At 37.0% G+C, this 23,377-nt stretch overlaps 1 protein-coding gene across 4 annotated transcripts in view; it reads right to left on the bottom strand.

Annotated features, from left to right (window-relative positions):
• Positions 1 to 23,377, bottom strand: part of LOC150106466 (G protein-coupled receptor kinase 2-like) — a 550,841-nt gene that overhangs the window by 221,036 nt on the left and 306,428 nt on the right. For all 4 annotated transcript variants that reach the window (XM_090392458.1, XM_090392461.1, XM_090392459.1 and 1 more), the window contains one exon: positions 12,997 to 13,190. In XM_090392458.1, the coding sequence (XP_090248584.1) occupies positions 12,997 to 13,190 (194 nt within the window). The remainder of the gene's footprint in view (positions 1 to 12,996; positions 13,191 to 23,377) is intronic.

The following is a 23,377-nucleotide window of genomic DNA, read 5'->3' as shown; positions in this document are numbered from 1 at the left end:
GGATATCCCTGCACACAGGATCAATTGGAAAGAAACAAAAGTAATGCACAGAAGCTTCTACAAGTCAGAGAGGTTGTTCCTGGAATCAACAGAAGCCTTAAAACATACTCCAAACCTTAACAAGTATGGCTGTATAAATCTACCAAAGATTTGGGAGACCGTTATCTTAAGACCAAATTAATATTTATTACTTTTATTTATTTCATTTTTTCAAACTTTCTAAGACTATCATTTGGACTACTATTTCAAAAAACTTTGAATTTTTTTTATTTATTTTTTTTTTTAACCTAGATGGAGCCATATTAGGACTTTAGTCTTGTGTTGCACACTGCAATTACTTTTACTAGTCCCACTGTTACACCGGATTGTGGTTGTTTTGCATTTGTAACAAACTTTGTGTTGTGTGCTCTGAAGATGCTGGATATAATACCAGTGAAATATTAGCTTTTAAGTTAATAAATAGTTATTTTCTTATCCATCTGTGTTCATATCAAACCGTGAAATCTATTACAATAATTATATAATATTCATATTATATAATATAATTATATAATTATTAATTATATTGTCGGCCAGGCTTGCCGAGTGGTTAGCATATCCACTCTCCAGCCAAAAGGCTGCAGGCTTGAATCCCGCCGTGGGCATAGATGTTTGTGATTGTCTGTGGAAATAGCAGTGGTGTTAGTCGACGGTAGATGGCGTTGGTGTAGTTGCGGTCAGTTGGTGGATTGAGTGGTATAGACAGAGTTGTAGAGCAGGTGCCCTCCCTTGATGAGTCTTTGGACTCCCTGGAGGTGTCAAATAATAATAATAATAATATTATTATTATTAGCAAAAAATAAAGAAGCTCAGAAATGCTAACTGACTTTGACAGAGAAAGCTGGAGCAGGAAAAAAGGTCTACAGATAAATATAACTAAAACAAATTTATGACAAATTCATATCAAACTGAATTATAATTAGCAGCTAATTCTACTGAAATTGTGATTGACTATTTACTTTGGAAAATTAGCTAGCTTTAAAGAACCTCAAGATAAAGAAATAAAAGTAGAATCACCTTCCTGTATGTTTGAAAAAAAAACTATTTAATAAGTACATTATTCCAGTGTTTACATATGAATCGCTAACTACAGAAAGATGACATTTCTATTTTTTCGAAAATGGCTTTATTGAGATCTCTTACCCAGGTGTGTAAACTCATCACTTCCTATATAACAGCCATGTTTTTAATGTGTTTTTTACTGGTAACAGATGAAAGACTAAAATAAGCTAACCACAGAAATTAGTCATGTCCAGGACTTGTCTCATTTTGCAGAAAATGTTGTGACATCATGTCTTTGACAATTCATATTATTCATATTATATAATAGGATTATATAATTATTAATTATATTGCCAGCCTGGCTTTCCGAGTGGTTAGCGCATCCGCTCTCCAGTCAAAAGGCTGCAGGTTTGAATCTCACAGCCTTTGACAGGAATTTGACAATTGACAGGAATGATTCATTTAATTTCTTTGGAAGTGCTAATTATGAGAGTCTTTGTTTCTTTTTTCTGTTTAAAATGACCACAGAATCAGAGGAAGTATATGTTACTAGAAATGGTATTATTCAAAGTGATCTTTACCAAAGGAACATAATTAAAAATATGAAACTGCATGGACTAAAGCACATTAATTATGCCGGAAAAGTGGTGCCTGCTAAACTTCCACTTGAAGTTATAAATTAATAAAGTCAAAAGGAACCATAAATTAAGGATTAAACTAAGAATATAATAAAAAATTATATTTTTGGTTTAATCCATTATCCAAATGTAAGCAAACAATGTTTGCGAGTGAAGTATCTTCACGACTGGGCTAGTTGTATACAGAGACTACTGACTTCATATCAACTGCCTTAGTATCAATTAACATCACTTAAATTAAGGGGATATTAAATCCCACATAGTTTTAAAACCGAATAAGAAACTCAAAGATCGGAATCAGAGAGTTTCTTGCCGAATATAGTAAACTATAAAGTTGTTTGGAAAACTCGTTCGCAGAGTACATAAGTTCTTTTCGCTATACACTTTGGTATTAGGTCTAGCTACTCACTGATGAAGCCTCAAAAAAGACTGAAACCGGTCTGGGTAGTGACCTCCCTCCATAATGTAATAACAGCATACATTTCCTAGGAAATGTGTTTTTACATTATGGAAAATACCTAAGAATAGCGATCTGAACTTTCCCCCACTTTTGCAACGAGTTGCCCTGGTATTGTACTATGTACTAGGATCACTTGCATTGGCTAACGCTAGTGTCGCCGATACTTTATAGTTTACTATATTCGGCAAGAAACTCTCTGATTCCGATCTTTGAGTTTCTTATTCGGTTTTAAAACTATGTGGGATTTAATATCCCCTTAATTTAAGTAATGTTTTCATTGCCGAAATGAAGCTTATTAGCTCTTTATACTTAAGTAAATTGTGTCACCAAAAACAAAAATAATACAATGATTTATTTCTTAATGAGCTTTGTTGAATCTGGTAACTTTAAGGAAGTTTAAATATACTTTTCCATTAAAGAAAATCCCTTATACCTTCGACAGGGATTTTGGTATAATAAAAAAATTTGAAGAAATAAAAAAGGAAAAAAGAAAAGAAAAGAATGCACACCCTCGATGAGTACACTTTTTTTGGTGGCAAGTGCATCTAAAAATCCCAAAAGGTTTTCAATTAAAAACATTAATACCGAAATTTTGAACTTCAAAAACAGGTAGACAACATATTAAAAGAAATCCTGCTTGAGTAACAACTCCTATGGAAAATCAGTACCAAAATGTGACAAGAAAACATTTTCTCTTTCTCTTTCTCTGTACCAACACCTCATGATAAAGTCTCTTAATAGTAGAGAAATTATTATTATTACAGCTATTTTGCCTGCTTTTGTTTAGGAGTACCCCTTTTTTTAATGTCATTGGCTTTTTACTCGAGAATTCTTAGAGCATTGCAGATTTATTTTAGAGACAAATATATGTAGCATAATAGATGAAAATTTGCACATACCTTTTCTTGGATATAGTTGCCTGTCTTCTTTCTGCAGTGTGCATACTTCTGCTGTTATGGTGTTGAAAGGGGAGCGGGGGGGGGTTGGCAATGTGGGAGAATTAATATGAAAAACCCGTTTTTTTTATATAATATATACATATAGTATTTTTAAGGGTGGGCAGAGTGCTTTTTTGTAGGGTGAGAAAAAAATGATGAAAAAGGGGGCTGAAAATAGAAACTGTTTTTAGGAAGGGGAAGGGTTTATGGGAAAAGGGGGCCGAGTAGAGAAATAATTTGTAAGGACTTTATCATTGGTTCTGTGGAAGATGTATTTAGAACAAGAACACCATAAGTGTGTGGACAGACTTATGTGTTCGTCGAACATGTTGTTTATTATTTTAACGGTATAATAGAACACAGAAACTAAGTAAATAATTAATTTATTAACTTGATGCTGATATTTCGCTGGTATTATAACCAGCATCTTCAGAGCACAAAAACACTGTTTGTCACAATACGCGAGACTAAAACAACATGGTGTACATTAACAAAATTGTAGCAGCAACACAAAGACTAGAGTCCTGATTTTGGCGCCCTCTATCTGAAAAAAAAAAAAAAAAAAAAAAAAAAAAAAAAAACGCTATCATATATTGCTAGAGTCCTAGAAAAGTGCTAGTTTTTCCTTAATATGACTGTCTCCCAGATCTTCGGCAAGTTAATACAGCCATATTTGTTGAGATTTGGGGTGTGTTTTAGGGCTTCTGTCGCCTCTAAGAACAATCTCTCTGATTTATATGGGATTCTGTGTAGTACTTTTGTGTTTTTCCAGTTGATCCTGTGTGCAGGGGTATCCAGAGCATGGTCTGCTAGGCCCGACTTCCCATAATGATATTTCCGGACGTATCGTTTATGTTCGCTGATGCGGATATTCACAGTTCTTCCTGTTTGACCGTAGTAGGCTTGATTGCATGAGCAGGGTGTGGCATAGTAGGCTTGATTGCATGAGCATGCCTGTATGTGTGGGTTTTTTCAGAAAACCCACACATACAGGCAGATACTTAACAAACAATCACACCATCATCCTTCTCAACAATATGGCATTTAAAAACGCTAACCCATAGAGCGAGAGCAATCTGTTCAAATGACAAGGCTCTTACTGCTGAACTGACTCACTTACGCCACACCTTCTTGGCCAACGGCTACAATCCACAAAAAATAAACAAAATACTAAACACTCCTAAGAAACCCCTCCCACCATCCACCACAGAGAACTACAACAAAACAGTCACCATCCCTTACATTAAAGGCACATCCGAAAAGATCTCAAGAATTCTCATTAAACATAAACTACGCACTACATTCAGACCATGTAGCAAATTAGCCACCCTCATCCGCTCACCCAAGGACAGCATTCCTCCTTTATCACATCCAGGAGTCTACCAAGCACCCTGCTCATGCAATCAAGCCTACTATGGTCAAACAGGAAGAACTGTGAATATCCGCATCAGCGAACATAAACGATACGTCCGGAAATATCATCATGGGAAGTCGGGCCTAGCAGACCATGCTCTGGATACCCCTGCACACAGGATCAACTGTAAAAACACAAAAGTACTACACAGAATCCCATATAAATCAGAGAGATTGTTCTTAGAGGTGACAGAAGCCCTAAAACACACCCCAAATCTCAACAAATATGGCTGTATTAACTTGCCGAAGATCTGGGAGACAGTCATATTAAGGAAAAACTAGCACTTTTCTAGGACTCTAGCAATATATGATAGCGTTTTTTTTTTTTTTTTTTTTTTTTTTCAGATAGAGGGCGCCAAAATCAGGACTCTAGTCTTTGTGTTGCTGCTACAATTTTGTTAATGTACACCATGTTGTTTTAGTCTCGCGTATTGTGACAAACAGTGTTTTTGTGCTCTGAAGATGCTGGTTATAATACCAGCGAAATATCAGCATCAAGTTAATAAATTAATTATTTACTTAGTTTCTGTGTTCTATTATACCGTTAAAATAATAAACAACAACACCATAAGTGATTTAAGACATCCTACAGATAAAGCATATTCGAAAAGACTGCTAATAACCAGTTAAAAGATGGACAATATTACAAAAATCACGATATGTTATTGTCTGAAGTAGGGTAGATCCTATGGTCAATAATTTTTTTGAGTTTCCAGGATGAAAAACCTGCTTTCCCATGCCAGAGATAGACTAACTCGGGAACCAGTTGAAGAAAGGCATAGAAAAAGTTCCTCTAGTCAGAAACTTGACTTGAACTTAGGTCTATGTTTGGACAGCTTAGTGCAGATGCCATTTCCACTGAGCTACACAGAACTCTGCCTAAATTGTATTAAATTAAAATTAATGAGAGCAATGAATTGTTTAAATAAATATCATATTCTCAGAAATTTATTTATTTTTATTTATTAAACCTTGCTCTTAATGCAGAAAGATGACAAGTCCACAAACAAAATTAATCAGTTGATTAAATATGAACAACATCATAGATTTTGAGAATGATGAATTATAAAGTATTAGACTCTAGAAAATGACTGCAGTAGTTCAAAAATTAAAAATTTGCAACAAATCATTGAACCTATAAAGATGGCAAAAATGGACATAATTGCTAACTGCAGTAAGCAGACATGTTTTTGGAGGTGAGACATAGGTAATGACTAAAACCAAAAAAGGCAGGTTGCAAGGCCCAAAGAGCATTGGAGAGAAGAATGCTCTGCATAACAAAAAGATATAGAATTAGAAATAACAGAATTAGAGAGATGACTGGAAGAAGACATTGTGAAGTAAAGCATATCAGTACTGGAGGGAAAATTAGAAGGAAGAAGATCTCCTGGTACCAAAACCTTCTTGGGTTGATGAGGTAAAGAAATCGATGGGTAACAGGAGCTATTACAACATCAAAAGAATCGCAGAGGAACAGACACTGGTGTATCATGATTGCTAACCTCCAAATTGGAGAAACTACTTAAAGAAGAAAGCATATCAATCGGGATGGAGTGGCCAAATTAACAGATTAATCCCCCAACTGGCCATGATGTCTATAGATATTCAGCTAAATCTGGATATGATTCTGTAACACCTGTTGTATAACATGGATAAGAAGTGCAATTTGGTCTCACTATTTCATCCACCTCACTGGTAGGGAGGCTATATTATTCCCTACTGTTTTCATTCAGAAAACAGTAGGGAGCTGTTTATCAGGTAACAGCCAAATCTGCATGAATTTTCCTTATACGAGGATGGTCTGAAAAGTTCTCGGTCTTGACCATAGATGGCCACACTATCGGCAAGATTTTTTTTTCTGAGTTGGTACATCTGTCATAAGCATCCATGTGATGTTGCAAGTTATTCCTTCAAGTAGTTTGTTTTATACACCGTCTGAAGCAAAAGTGTTGTGTGTATTCTTTGAAATGGATAAAATTGAGTATTGTGTGGTTATAAAATTCTTTGTAAAAGAAGGCTAAATGGCCAAAAAAAAAATTCATTCGAAGTTCATAAAAGTTTATGGCCACTCATCTTTGTTTTCGACAATTAAGAAATGGGCTGCCGAGTTTAAACGTGGTCGTACCAGCCTTGAAGATGATCCACGTGAAGGATGTCAAAAGAGTGTAACAACACCAGAAATCATTGAGCAAGTGCATGATATGGTATTGGATGACCGGCGAGACAAAGTGCGTAAAATTGCTGAGACTATAGGCATTTCAAAAGAACATGTAGGATATATTTTGCATGAAGAATTGCAAATGAAAAAGTTTTGCGCAAGATGGGTGCCACGCATTGCTTACAGCAGATCAAAAATGCACTCGCATGAATATCTCTGAACAGTGCTTGGAGTGTTTTAACAAGAATAAAACTGATTTTGTGCTTCGCTTTATTACTATGGGTGAAACTTGAATTCACCCTTACACACCAGAATCCAAACAGCAGTCAAAACAGTGGACAGAATCCGGTTGTTCAGCACCAAAAAAGACAAAGTCGGTTCCAGCAGCAAGAAAGGTCATGGCATCGGTGTTTTGGGATGCTAAAGCCATTTTGTTTATTATCTTGAAAAGGGTAAAACAATAACCGGGGAATATTATTCCGATCTTTTAGCCAGACTAGATGAAAAAATTCATGAGAAAAGACCCGGTTTGCAGAAGAAAAAAGTCATCTTTCATCAAGACAATGCACCTGCCCACAAAGGTGTTTTGGCAATGGAAAAATTAAGGGATCTGCACTATGAATTATGGGAACATCCACCCTATTCCCATGATTTGGCTCCCTCTGATTTCTATCTGTTCCCAAAAATAAAAGTCATCCTCGCTGGTCAGCATTTTGCTTCAAATCAATAGGTAATTGCAGCTTTAGAGGGGTATTTTGCAGATCTTACTGAGAACCACTACAGGGATGGAATAATGGCACTGGAGCATCGCTGGAATAAATGTATTAGTCTTAAGGGAGATTATGTTGAAAAATAAAAATAATTTTGAAATTATAAATTCGTTTTTTTCATTGTTAGGCCGAGAACTTTTCGACCACCCTCGTATTATGCCATACTGAAAACTTTGATTTGAACTGATATGGAATAAATATCATTTCACATAGACAGCCCCAAATTCTTAGAAAGTAATTGATCTTCGTTACCCGGTGTGAAACTAGTACCCTCAATTTAACACAACCCCAGACTGACACAATCACACGACAAAAACAATTGTCCTCATCTCCACAAATTTCTCTGAATTTTTCTTGAAAGTGATATTTCTTGAAAGCTGGGTAGTGGTTATGCACCAGGCAGGATGCAATTTGAAGAGCTCCTGATTCATATAAGTTTTACTAGGAATAATTAAGTATATATGGGTAATTGTTTGAGTAAGAGCGGGTGTAAACGTTGTGCGCTACCGGTATTATTAGTGTGGGCGATTTTTCTTGCTAAACTAAATTATGAAATCGTTATTATTAGACCTAGTAACCTGCAGAGAGAAAAAAAAAATGCTGGCGGCATTGTCATTCCATGATTTTAATTTAGATTTCAGTCATTTCGTTAAGTGTAAGGTCTGTTATATGTATTCCTTCGATTACATAAATGATTTGTGGATGTTTAGTGCGGATGGAAGAAGGGTGTGTGCAAAGTGTGATCTGAACGAGGAACTGATGAACGTAAATATGAAATTGATGACAGAAAGTGTTAGTACCGATTGTGTCGCGAGTGCATGTTTGAAAGAAATGGATGGTGAGAAAGAGAGGCAAAAAATGTTAAAAAATGAGGAAAAAAGAAAAAGAGCGATTTGAAAACCGTAATGGATGTTAAAAGGGACGAAAGTGAGGTGGAAAGAAACGAAATTGAGAGAACAAATGAAAGTAGAAATGGCATGATGCAGAAATCGCAAGTGAAAAAAATCAAAAGAATCAATGATATCGAAAAAAGAATGAATGATAGCGAAAGTTGGATGCATGTTGGACTGAAAGTACTGAAACAAAGAAAGATGAATAAGAGTAAAAGTGAGAATGATAGTGAAAGTTGGACGTATGTTGGACCGAAAGTACGGAAACAAAGAAGGATGAATGAGTGGGAAAGTGAGAAGAGGGGGTCGAGATTTAGAAAGATTTAATGATAGAGAGAATGTGTCGCGAGATTCGGAAAGTGAATGGGATTGGATGAGGCAAGAAATGAAATGGATGCGGAAAGAAATTAAGAGAATTCAGGTCAAAACTATTAAAATAAATCATGATGGCATGAAAGAGTTAACAAAAGATGAGCGAGTGGCATTGTATGGCAACTCCATTATTAAAGGTGTGCTAGAGGATAAAATGCACAAGGTATGTTTTCCAGGCAGTAAAATGAGTAGAGTGATTGAGGCATTGGATATGAGGCGAGAGCGAGCAAAAGAGTTAATAGTATTAATTGGTACAAATGATTTGAGAGAGAACAAAGAGCATGTCAAAATGAATATCAGGAGGCTGCTTGGAAAGATAAAAGAGAATAGTGTGACAGGAAGGGTAGTCAGTGTGTTGCCTAGGTATGATTGTGGTGAAATGAGGCAGAGAGCAAGGATTATAAATGATATTCTGGCTGAAATGTGTGAGGAGATGGGAGTACAGTTTGTTAATGTGTGAAATGAGTTTGAGGTAGAGAAGTGAGCTGTATAGGAACAATGGACTGCATTTGAGTGGTTATGGTGTGAGTCGCTTGGAGAGACTGCTGCTGGAAGGTAGAGAAGTGAATAGAGAGAATGAATCAGATCGAGAGGGGAGTGATGCGGAAGAGCAGGAGAGTAAGACAGGAGAGATTGAAGAAGTGGATATGAATGGGGAAGTGAGTGGTATGAGTATAGAAAATGAGAGAATGGGTGTGCAAGAATGGGAGCAGGGAAACGGGGAGGCTCAGGGTGGACAGGGGTACACAGCGTGAGAAAGGTGGATGCTCCAAGAGGAGGTGAGAGCATGTGTGGCAGGAAAGAAATGGGATGACCAGGGATCAAGAGGAAACAGATGGAATTGCAAAGGGTTCTAAAATGAAGAAGCAGAAAGGGAAATGGCCCCAGTCCAGCATGGAGAGATCACATCGAGTGAGTGGTATCAGTGGAACTAACTGTAGATCCAGAAATGAGCTGTCGTATGTTTGTATACCAATGCTAGTATATGAGACTTATTCTGACAATCTTTGGGTCTGTTCACCCAAAGATTGTCGGAATAAGTGAGACATGGTTAGATGAGGACGACATCCTGACAGGAATAGAGATGGAAAGGTATGATGTGTTTCGTGAGGATAGAAGGGGTAAAAAGGGAGGGAGAGTGCTATTGATGATAGAGAAAGAGTTATGTCCATACAAGGTAGAGATGCAAGAGGGAAATAGGGCCAGTGGTTTTGAGGCAGTATGGTGTGAGATAGAGGTGAATAGAATCAAATACTTGGTGGGATGTTGTTATAGACCTGGTAATGTGGATGATGGTGATAGTGAAATGTATAGTCAAATAACCCAAGCAATTGCAATAATTATGGCAATATAGACTGGAATGAAGAGATGTCAACTGGAAGTAAAGAAAATGAGTTTCTTGAGTTTTTGAGGGATAACTACCTCAGATAGTATGTAAAAGAGGGCACACGAGGATTAAGGGTCTTGGATTTGATCATCTCATCAGAGGATGTAATTATAAATGAGGTGTCAAATCATCCACCAATTGGTGAGAGTGACCATGAGGTGATTACCTGGGTGGCTGCCAGCAGTGCAAGAACCACTGTGAAAAAAGGGTATATGTGGAACTACAAGGGGGGGGGGGAATTATGAAGAGCTCAGGAGACAGCTTGCAGGTGTAGCATGGAATGAGGAGTTAGCTGGAAAAGAGATCAATGCAGCTTGGGGGATTTTCAAAAACTATTTAGTAGATGCAATGTCTAAATGTATTCCACGGGTGAGAAGGTTAAATAAGGTAGGTGTGAGATGGATGAATAAAGAGATTAGGCATGCGATACAGAGAAAAAGGGCATTGTGGAGGCAGCATAAGAGAAGTGGAAGTAACCAATTTCATGAGGTCTACAAATACCAGGCAAGGAGGGTGACTTGGTTGGTGAGAGTAGCTAAAGAGAGGTATGAACAGCAGTTAGCCAATGAAGCCAAAAAGAATCCTAGGGAGTTCATTCGATATGTAGCCAGCAAAAGAAAGAATGATTATGGAAGGATGACATTGATTGGAGAAAATGGTATAAAGACAGCTGTTGCAGAATGTGTGGTAGAAATACTTAATGAGCAGTTCATAAAGATCTTCCAATCTTGTGAATGTGACTTCATGGAGAGATTGAGAGCAGTTGATGATGGGGAGGAGAGACTTACTGTAAGTGAGCAAGAGGTGTTTGGGGAGTTGAGTAAACTAGATATAAATAAGGCTGTGGGACTTGATAATATATCACCGCGTATTCTGAAGGAATGTGCCAGAGAGTTGACACCTGCCTTGATATATTTTTTTTAATACGAGTCTTGCATTTGGTCAAGTTCCTAAAGAGTGGAAGGAGGGCAAGATTGTGCCACTTCATAAAGGAGGTGATCGAACTCAAGCATCAAACTATAGGCCTATCTCTGTGTCAGGTGTTGTGGTTAAGTTGTTGGAGAAGCTTGTGAGAACTAGGATCCAGAGTTGGGTTGACAACAATGGTATAATCTTTGATGGACAGCATGGATTTGCTAAAGGGAGGTCATGTTTTAGTAATCTACTTACTTATTTCAATAAAGTGACTGCTTCCTTGTACAGAGGAGAAGGATACACAGTAATATACTTGGATTTCGCAAAAGCTTTTGATAGAGTACCTCATGATAAGTTGACAGTCAAACTAGAGCAGATGGGGTTGGATATTAGATTAGTGCATTGGATTGGAGACTGGCTATCTAATAGGTATCAACAAGTTGTGTATGGGAGAGCGATATCCAGGAAAAGGAAAGTCACTAGTGGAGTGTCTCAGGGGTCTGTTTTAGGGCCATTACTATTTAACTTGTATATTAATGATATTGGTGAAGATTTGGATGGAGATATTCAGTTGTTTGCAGATGATGCAAAGTTGTGACGAACCATAAAGAGTAGTGAAGATGTTGGGGCCTTGCAAGAAGACTTGAATAAATTGAGTGTTTGGGCAAGCTAATGGGGATGTGAATTCAATGTTGCAAAATGTAAGGTTTTAAAATTTGGAAAACAAAGATGGGATGCAGAATTTATGCTTGGTGAGAATATATTGTTGGAGGCAGAGGAAATAAGAGATCTGGGGGTGATAGTGGATAAGGATCTAAAATTTAGGGGACACATTGCCAAAATTGTGAAGACAACACAAAGACTTCTGGGAATGATGCGGAAGACACTGACGTGTAGAAGTAGGGAGATTCTTGTTCCATTGTATAGGGCTTTGATTAGGCCACACATGGACTATTGTGCCCAGATTTGGTCACTGGGTTTTCAGAAGGATGAAGAGATGTTGGAAAGGGTCCAAAGGCGACTGACTAAGGTAGTTTCTGATCTCTGGAATGTTGAGTATAAGGAAAGATTGAGAAGATGTAATTTGCAGAGTCTGGTGGAGAGAAGGAAGAGGGGAGATACGATAGAGACCTACAAGTTGATAAGGGGTTGTTATAAGATCAATGGTGGAGAAGTTCTACAGAGAATAGTGGGAGATCAGGGGAGAACCAGAGGTCATCCCTAGAAACGGTATAAAGAGGGTGTGAGTAGGGGAGTGAGAGGCAGGTTTTTTTCGTGCAGTAGTTGTAAATGATTGGAATGCCTTGCCTGAGAGTGTGGTGTCTGCAAGGAGTTTGAGTGTGTTTAAGACATGGTATGATGAGATGTGTGTGTGATAAAAGGACCTCCCAGATGAGTCTTTGACTCCATAAGGTCTTGTTTAATAATAATAATAATATGCTCATGGTATTATGCTAACACCAAAGTAAGGGCTTATGTAAAAACAAGACAGAAATCAAAATGCACTTTACAATTTCTATTTATTTAATCCTGAACATGCTTAGTAATTCACAATTATGGTTCCTGAGTTCTACATAATTAAAAATTCTACCAATATGGAACTTTTCCTGCAAGTTCTGTCCTGTCATTGTTTCTGATTTATCTACAAATGAACTTTTATATACTGATGCAGGTTTGCATTTAATACTTGTATTTGAAAAAATCTCTAAATTCCACAGTAGTATATGGTGAAATATTGCTGTTATTCAATAAACAGATGGATAAGCATAATATAAAATTTCTATTCAAAATCAATACAAATGAAGTGTCTCTGTAATTTAATTATCTTTTTCCTCCATTTCAAAAGAAGAGGACACACCAAATACCATACAAATGTCAATAAATGTTTCTTGAGATTAATGTGACTGAAGATTATTTAAAAATCACATAACATTTATTGCATACATATGTGCATGTGTATGTGTACGCTTATATCATGTAAACAAACAAAAAAATTAAATAAATGTTTTCTTACCTATAAACAATTCCCTGAGCATGCAGGTGTTCCAGTCCTTGTGTAACTTCAGCTGTATAGAACCTAGAACGATCTAAATCAAAACCTGGTTCTCCTCCCATATTATAAATATGGAATTTCAGATCACCTCCATTCATTATTGTTAGCACCAAACAGAGAGCATCTTTTGTTTCATATGCATAGGCTAGACTAACCTGTAATCAGATGAACTGAACATTCTTAAATTTCCAATATGAAAAAGATGGATATCCATTAAATGAGAAATTCTAAATGACTTGCTAAACAATCTATACAAGATAATCAAATGAGATAAGATAATCAAACATTCTAAAAGTTATTTTGCATTTCTGAAGTAACTGGCTGAGTTTATCTGCTGACCGTAGCTATAATAACAGGTGTGTGTCAGAACCAAATGACACACTGATTATTTAAATTATGAAGAAATATGTGGAAATTCTTCTTCAATCCACCAGCAGTATTTCTGTTAGTGGAATGGAGAAGAATTTCCTCTTGGTCTTTTACCGAGAGTTATTTTTTATATCTTCATAAAAATACTGTTATTTTCCACATGAAAAACAAGTTCTGCCCACTGCAACTTTTTGACTTGATTAAACTAGATATTTTTCGATATAATTCATGGTTGTATCTGATCCTCCAGTGACCATTATCATTCACTGGTACAAATATTTTTCTAAAGATTTTCCTCTCAAAAGCTAATATAAAATTCTCCACCCTTGCTGTAAATCCAGGTTTCACATCTGTAGGTAACATGTTTTTTTTTTTAATTTTTTTATTTAACATATTTTCTTGCCCATCTCTGCCTGTATCTAGCCTGGGCATATAACCTCCTTTAATTTGCTTGATTGCATTATATGTTTGTCTAATTTCCGCTGTGCATATCATTTCATTAAGGGCCAGTCTTTTCTTCCTTCAAAAGATTTCATCTATTTCTCATGTTAGTTCTTTATATTTTCCTTCTTTAATGGTCTTGCAGTAAATTCTTTGTATGCACTATTTCTTTTTATCATTGCTTGAGCACCTTCATCATCAGCAATCTCTTTTCATTTCCTTATTTTCATATTCCAGAGTTTCTTCTGCAGTATTCAGAATCCATTTTTAATATTATTATTACGTGACACCGAACCTCCATAAATCAGTTGATACAGACGAAGCCTTTCAGTTGGAAAGACCTGGGTTCAATTCCCATCAGTGACACAAGGAACCTTTATCTGGTCTCTTTCAATGAAAATTGAGTTAGACATTCTCATATGGAGGTGGGGGGGGGTTCACCTGGAAACTTGGTTTTCGTTCCCCAGAACAGGCAAACTGGTCTCGTGAATGCACACAGGTTACAGTCATGAATACGAGTGATGAATGGACTGCATTAATTTATTGTTAGTCCCTCAAGGTGGGGACTCAATCCGTTCTAAGGAATGGATGGATGGATGGATGGATGGATGGATGGATGGATGGATGGATGGATGGATGGATGGATGGATGGATGGATGAGAAGGATAGAATTATATGACACCTCCAAGGAGTTTAAGGACTCATCATGGATAGGCACTATCTACTACACACACACAGCTCATCATCTGCACTACTTAATTTTCCAATTACATATAATGCCATCTGCCACCTGCCACCACCACCAACAATAGTATTTTATGTCTGTAAATTATGTGTTTTCATGGTTGATTTGCCTGTATGCAGGATGTAACCAAGTTACCAGGGGGGGGGGGGAAATCTGCTACCTCCAAAGGAAATCAGCTAATTCACCTTCAACTGAAAGAAGCCCATATAAAGATTCCTCTTGTCACAATGAGAATCGAACTCAGGTCTTTTCCAATTGAAAGGTGCAATGTCCCATTGTTCTTCTCATTGCACTATGAAGGCACTTTATAAGTCCAGCTTTTTTCTATAATGTGTTCTATATTTTCAACTTTATTTCTTTTTCTAATTTTCTGTTGGAAATTGGTTTTGATTTCATCTTCTTTAAGCTTCTGCAAGTTAAACTTTAGTGTTCTTTCAATTCTTTCTTGTTTCTTCACTGAGATTATTCTGCACTTATATTTAATTTTGTAGTATTGATTTAGTATAATTTAGTATTATAATTACACTATAATACTTGATGTTGATCTTTTATCCATAAGCATGTGATCAATCTGATTAAATGTTGTACCATCTGGGGATATCCATATCCCTAAAGGGATTCCTAGAAAAGGGATATGGATATAACCATATTTTTACACACAGAAAAATCTATCAGTTTCTGTCCATTATAACTAGAGCAGGTATGCAAACTATGCTTTTAAGCTGTTACTTCATGCATATCATCCTGCTCAACCTTGGCAATGAAATCTCCAGTAACCATTTTTATGCTACTAGATGGTGCTGAATCATATATCCTCTCCATTTTACAGAAAAAATTGTTCTCTCCCCCCCCCCCATATAATCCCTTTCTGCTATTGGGCAATGGACAATTATAATCCAAAAATTAAATCCCCCCCCATCGCATACAATCTTTCATCTTTAGATGAAAGACTGTATGCGATGAATCTTTAGACAGACATTAAAAGACATTCTTTTAATGCCTATCTACTATATACGTTACTCCAATTTCATGTTTTCCTAATTCGTTTCAACTTCAAAAAATTGTGAATGTTCCAATCTTGCTTTTTTATGTACCTACTAATTTTAATGTATATTGATGGATTTCTGATTATATATGTGGGTCGGAGCTAGAGCAACTGGAGAAAATGTGCGGAAAGGCTTATATGTTTGCAGTATGTGTTATTTATTTTCACGGTGCTGATGACAACACAGAATGATAAGAAAATAATATTTATTAACTTATTTGCTGATATTATATCCAGCATCTTCAGAGCACAAACACAGTTTGTCACAGTATGCAAAACAACAATAATTTGGTATAACAGTGGGACTAGTTTAATAAAAGAAAATTGTAATAGACAACACAAGGAACTAAAGTCCTAATTAGGTACCAGTTATGCTGGAAAAAGAGAGAAAACAAATATTAATTAGATCTTAAAATGACCATCTCCCAGATTTTGGTAAAGTGAAGTGATATCCAATATATGGTCTGCTAGACCCAACCTGCCATAACGATAGTGCTAGGTGTATTTTTATGTTCACCAAGGCAGATGTCAACAGTTCTTCCTGTCTGTCCATGGTAAGCCCGGAAGCACAAGAACAGCGTACTTCATAAACTCGTGGATGTGATAAAGAAGAGAGTTCGTCCTTAGGTGAACAGATGAGAGTTGCAAATTTGACATAAGGTCTTTTCAGATATGCCTTGAATGCATGGGATGGTAATAGTTTTGCTACACTCTTGTGTGGTAGGCAATGGAGGGGATTTCTGGGAAGCAGTTAGTATTTTTTCTATCCTATGGAGATTATAGCCATTGGTTAAGTAGGTGTGATGTAAGTGAGAGTTCAGCAGTAAGAGCATTGTCATTGGAACAAATAGCTCTAGTTCTGTGAGTTTATGTTTTTAGGATACCATACTGTTGAGCTGGATGATGATGTGACTGTTTCTGCAAATATCCCCTGTATGTGTGGGTTTTCTATAAACAGAAAAAAAATAAGGAACCATCTGGAAGCTGTGTGATTAGTGTATCTAGGAAAGGCAGACAGTTATTAGCGTCCTGTTCCATTGTGAAGTGGATTTTAGGGTGTTGGCTACTTAAATGCACTAAAAATGTATCCAATGCGTCTGGACCATGTGGTGAAATAACAAACATATCATCAACATAGCATAGCCAAACCACTGCTTTGAGAGTGGCTGTATTCATAGCTGCCTGATAGGCAGGAATTCAGAAGAGCCATGATTGCTAATGAGTCAATGAGTAGATTGTGCAAGAGGATTGGTGAGAAGTTTATAGATGCATGGAGTGAATTTGGTGAATGAAAGGACTTATATGCCTGATGAACTACATCTGAATAATTTTTAAGTTGGATGTTTGGAGGACATGTTGTTTAGTGAGAGTCTGGAAGAGTTAAACCAAGAAAACTAGAGATATTAAGGGTGAGATGCACTCCAGCATGTGTCTGGCTACCCATGGGATAAATGAGTGTGTGTGTAAAGAAATGATAATGTAATGCTAAATGTTCACAGATTTCAGATTTGAATTGGTTGGTAATGACAATACACAAGGATAACTGTGGGTCCAAGGTGACGTTGAAATGCATATACGGTGGAACCACGGTTGTCGAACGACTCTCATCTTGAACAAATCAGTTCCCAAACATATTTTCCTAACAAAAAAAAAAGCACAGGTTTCTGAACAGAATCTCGGTTCCCAAACAGGCAAACCAGTAACCACACGCTCCACAGAATCAAATGTAAGGTGGGAGAGTGTCGATTACATGGCAGCCTCCGCTCAGTGCAGACACCTGCTCGACTTTGCAGTGCACTGATCTGATTTTCTTTCTGTTTTGTTGTTTTTTTACAAATTACAACTCTCCTCCGTATAGTTAAAGTGAAGTTAATAAAGAAAATTAAGGATGTAAGTGAGGCTATTAGAAAACACAAAAGCAGAGGGTGAAAGAAATGATAGTAGTGGCAGGAAAGAATGATTTAAAAGGTGAAAAATTTGCTATGAGAGAGGACTTGAAGGAATTACTAGAGGTAACAAAAGAAAAGAGTGAGAGAGAGTTAAGATAGTGAGTCTGTTGCTGCGGTATGACAGAGAAGAGGTTGAGAAGGAGGGCCATAATTGCAAATGACTCTATGCACAGGTTATGCAGGAGGAGTGGTGTGGAGTTTGTGGATGTGTGGAGTGAGTTTGATGGGCAAAAGGACTTATACGAGATGGATGGTTGTTTGCATCTGAATGGATTTGGTGTGCGGAGACTGGAAAATGTGTTGCAGAATGAAGTAAAAGTGGTTGTGCAGAATCAGGGATACTAGAGCTATTAGGGGGGGGGGAGTGGATATGCGGATATCAGTGAGGCAGGTGAGTGTAAGAATGTGTATAATATGCCCGAGTTAGTATGAAGGACAACAAATCAGAATGGTATAGTTAGTATAAGGCATCAAGATTGGGGTTGGACTAACAGGCTTCTGCACTTCATGTATACTAATGCCAAAAGGAACAAGAAGGAAGAATTTTTGGTATTGGTTGGCTCTTCCTGGCCACAGGTTATTGGCATTAGTGAGACATGGCTGACAGAAGATGATATAGCTAGTGGGATAGAATGTGAAGGGTATAGTGTGTTCAGGAGGGACAGAGAGAAACAAAAATGGGGGGAGGAGTATTACTGATGATAGCTGATGAACTGCAGTCAAGGAGAATAGAAGTTGAACTGCAGGATAGTGAAAAGAGCACATTCGAGGCTATTTAGTATGAGATTGAGACTAGCAGAACGAAATATACAGTTGGGTGGTGCTATAGAACAGGTGATGGAATAGATGGTGGGGATAGTATGCATAAGCAAATAGATGCAATGAGTGGAAGGAGGGTAATTATTATGGGGAATTTCAACTATGGTAACATTGATTGGAAGGAGGAGAGGACACATGGGAGGAAGGAATTGGATTTTATGCAGTTATTAAGGGATAACTACCTGAGACAGCATGTAATGGAATATACCAGGGGTTCAAGAGTGCTTGACCTAATAACTGCATCTGAGAATTTGACTGTATTGGTGGCAATATGACCATGTTGCCACCAATTGGTGAGAGTGATCATAAGGTCTTGACCTGGGAGGTGGCTAAAAGCGTGGAATTTTCAATTAAGACATGGTACATATGGAATTACCAGGCTGATAAGTATGATAAGCTTAGGAGATTGCTTGGTTCAGTGCCATAGCATGTAAAACTGCAAGGGCTGGAGGTTGATAGTGTGCATGGGAAGTGGTAAAGGATCCTTTGAAGGAGGTAATGGCTGACTATATACCTAGAGTCAGGATAGTATATCAAGTAGGGGTTAAATGGATGAATAACACCATTAAGCTTAAGCTGCAAAAAAAAGAAACAACTGTGGAGGGAATTTAAGGAGAAAAGTGACCTGCAGGCACATGAACAGTATAAAGCACAGGCTAGAAGGGTAATGAGTGTGGTAAGAAAAGCAAAAGCAGATTATGAAAGGATATTAGCCACGCAAGCTAAAGAGAATCCCAAACAGCTTTTTTGATATGCTGCAAGTAAAAGAAAAAATGTATACGGCAGTAAAAAATGTATAGGGAGGTTACTGAATCAGTTGATATAGTGGAATTACTGAGTGAGCACTTTGCAAGAGTATATCATTGCAGGAATGAAGGAACTTATAGCTTATACGAGAATTGAGGTGAATGAAATGGAGGTGAAGAGTATATTACAAAACCTTAATGTGAATACAACTGTGGGATTGGATGGTATACTAGTTCAGGTCTAGAATTGTCAGTGCCCTTGACCATTTTGTTTAAATTGACTCTAGGGTCTGGGTTAGTCCCGAGGGGGTGGAAAGAGGGGAAAATAGTTCCACTGCATAAAGGAGGGTCCAAGACTGCTGTTGCAAATTACCGACTGATCAGCATATCAGGAATAGTTGTCAATGTTTTGGAGAAAGTAGTCAAGAGAAAAATAAAGGAATGGATAGATGATAATGGGATACTGTATGGGGGGACAGCATGGTTTGGTGAAGGGTAGATCATGTCTCAGTAAATTGCTTAAGTTATATAATACAGTGACGGCTGAACTGGATAAGGGTATTGGGTTTACAGTGATACTGCTGAACCTTGCTAAGGCCTTTGACAGAATACTGCATGGAATTCTAATCAGTAAACTGCAGCATATGGGGATGGATATAGGGTTGTGAGATGGACAGGAGGGTGATTGATGGAACATATCAGAGAGTAGTTTATTCTAGTGGTGTGCCGCAGGGTTCTGTTCTTGGACCACTACTAATTGATTTTTTTATTAACAATATAGAAAAGGATCTGAGAGGAACTGTTCATTTGTTTAATGATGATGCAAAGTTGGGTAGAGCAATAGTGAATGCACATGATGTCAAAATTTTGCAGGATGATTTGGATAGGTTGGAGGATAGCTAAGGAGAATGGATGTCAATTTAATGTGGCAAAATGTAAGGTTATGCATTTTCGGGTGAAAAGATTAGCAGCAGTATACCACATTGGTGGAACTGTACTCCAGGAGATTGACGAGGGCCAGGGATTTGGGAGTGTTGGTTGATAGGGAGTTAAAGTTTAGGGGGGGGGGGGGGGCACATTGCAAAAGTGGCTAAATCAGCTCATCAAATCACTTGGTTACTGAAGAATACTTTGACGAGCAGAGACAAGCAAGTTATTGTTCCTCTGTATCGAACCTTGATAAGACCCCATCTTGACTACTGTGCCCAGATCTGGGCACTAGGGTTTCTTCTTGATGGGGAGGAGGTGGAGAGGATCCAGAGGTGAGTGACCAAGATGATAGCAGGTTTATGGAATGAACCTTATGAGAACAGGTTGAAGAAAGATTTGTGGGTTGCAGAAATTGGTTGATAGGCAGAAAAGGGGTGATATGATTGAGACATTCAAATTACTAAAGGGTTTCTATAACATTAATTCAGAGGATATTTTTCAGAACAGGACTGGTGATAGGAGGACTAGGGGCCAGCCATGGAAACTGGGCAAGAGTGTGGTTAGCAAGTGTGTTAGAACTAGGTTTTTTACTTGGAGAGTGGTGAATGAATGTAATAAGCTGCCAGAATCTGTTGTGGGTGGCATGACTGTGAATGAGTTCAAGGCAAAGTAATGTAGATACTGTGTGGATGTTGAATAGTTGTTCTTGACATGATGTTAGGGTCTCCCTCGATGAGTCTAAAGACTCCTTGGAGTCGCCCGTAATAATAATAATAATATTAAATTTTCATCTATATTTTATCTATTTATTGTGTTTATTCTTTTTGTGTAAGATTTTATGCATATTCATTGTTTTTGTATACGATTTTATGCATCAAGTGGTATTATAAAGGCTTAAATAAGCAATCATCTGGGGTTTGGGAATGGATTAATCCATTTTTCAATTTACATAAATTCTCATGGGAAAATGATTACAGTTTTCAAACAAATCGGAGAATAGAGAATGGCAAAATTAGAAGTTGGGATTTTTATGTCTGGGGTGGATGGTTAATTTGAGGCTATCTGGTGTGAGATAGAGGCCAATAGGATAAAATATATGGTTAGTTGCTGCTACTGACCAGGAAGTCCACAGGAAGATGTAAATGCCATTTATACATTTGCTCAGAGATAATTACCTGAAACGACAGGTCATGGAGGGCAACAGGGGTATGATAGTGCTCAATCTGGTAACAGCATCAGAAGATATATCCATAACCAAAGTAGACACTCTGCCAACAATTGAAGAGACTGACCATACAGTCTTGTCAGACTTAGGAGGCATCTTGGAGCAGTGCTATGGTTTGAGAAATCACAAGGAAAGAATGCTGGCAGTGCATAAGAAGTGGTCAGGAATTGTCTGAGAGAAGCAGTATCAGACTGCATACTAGTCATGAAGATAAACTAGGTGGAGATTAAGTGAATAAGTAGAGATATAAAGCAAGAGCTGCAAAAAAAAAAAAAAAATTGTGGAGAGAATATAAAAAAAAGTGATCAGCATATTCACGAGCAGTACAGAATGCAAGCATGAAGGATGACCAGTATGGTAAATAATGCTAAATCAGATTATGACATAAAATTAGCTAAGCAGGCCAAAATAAATCCAAATGAGTTTTTTTTCTAAATAGCATGCAAGAGAAAGAATGATTATGGAAGAAACATCCTTACTCAGTGCTAATGGTAAGAAGGTGACAGAGCAAAAGAAATACAGTGGTATTTCACTAATCCAAACTAATAAAAACCGTGCTTGTTCGGATTAGTGAAAAGTTCGGATTAGAGAATTTTCTCCCAAGAGACAATAATAACTAGCATTTAAAACAAAAATAATAAGATTCTAATGGTACATCAAATTTAATTCTGTAAATAAATGAAGTAACTGATAGAAAAAAAGCTACTGTACTTGTAATGTAAAAATACGGTACACAAGTTTATTTTAGTAAAAAAATTTAGTTTTGTATGTACCTGTTTTGTTCAGGATTCTGATTTAATAAAATTGCATAGTTCATTACATAACTTGATTTGCGTAAAAAATATCACGTTCTTGTACACATCACAAAAAAAAGTTTCACAAAATAACACACAAAAAAGTTTTTTTTTATTTCTTTGTAAAAAAGTCACTGATTTTTTTTTGCTTCTTGGAAGCTAAACTTTTTACAAATGCTTCTTCTCTGAGCTGCATTAGCAACAAAATTTTGTGGAATTGCGTATCATTCTGCTTAGCCCATTCTATACACATATTAAAACTGTCAACTTCTTTATCATCATCATCGTCTTCTAATTCATTCTGTAGCGTCATATTTATAATTTCTGCATCTGATTTGATTTCAAATTCGGTGATTCATGCCGACAATACAGTACGTACTGTACAGTATAAAAAAGCAAACGTGAACACATGCAATAAATCAAAATAGGCCTACAATATAACCGTACAATCGAAAGTATGAAAAAAAATACTGTACTGTAATAATAATAAAATAAATAATCATAGTTAAAATAATAATTATTAAATAAAAATAATAGTGCATAAAATAATAATATGTAATAAATGTTTTTTTCTTTCAAACTGCAGTTCAAATGACTGGAGGGTTCGGACTAGCGAGATACCACTGTAATCGATTTGCTGATCCATCAATTTGCAATGACATATAATATGATCAGGTGGAGATTTTTGCAGTTGCTGATATAACAAAAACTAATGTCAGAATTCAGTTAGATGAACAGGAGATGCTCAGCATATTGAAAAATATCAATGTGAATACAACAATGGGAATGGATGGCATGTCAGCCCATTTGATATGCAAATATGCAAGAGAGTTGGCAGTGTCACTGATGAAGTTCAATCTAAGTCTCAGCTCTGGCAATGTTCCAAGTATTGGAACTATCTTACCCAAAGAGGCTAAGATAGTTCTAATACATAAAGGTTACTCCAAGACAGAACAATAAACTACAGACCAATTAATATTTCATGAGTGGTTGTTATTGGTTAAAGGCAAAATCTTACAGCGCATGGATAGGGATACAATACTCTATAGTAGGGCAGCATGATGTAAAAGGAAGGTCCTGTTTTAGTTATGTATTCACATTTTATAATAAAGTAATAGCAGAATTAAATGAAGGAAATGGCTACACTATGCTGCTGGACTTTGAAAATGCATTTGACAAAATACCACATCAAATGTGAATGGATCTGAAGCTAGTAGCAATTATGTGTGTGTGTGGGGGGGGAGCTGACAGACAGACACCAGATACTCTCCTCGAGTCC

This window comes from Typopeltis vanoorti, chromosome 5 (genome assembly GCF_054136105.1).
Source record: "Typopeltis vanoorti isolate ZY-2024b chromosome 5, IOZ_Tvanoo_1.0, whole genome shotgun sequence".
Lineage (NCBI taxonomy): Eukaryota > Metazoa > Arthropoda > Arachnida > Uropygi > Thelyphonidae > Typopeltis > Typopeltis vanoorti.
This window is presented reverse-complemented; position numbering and strand designations above follow the sequence as displayed.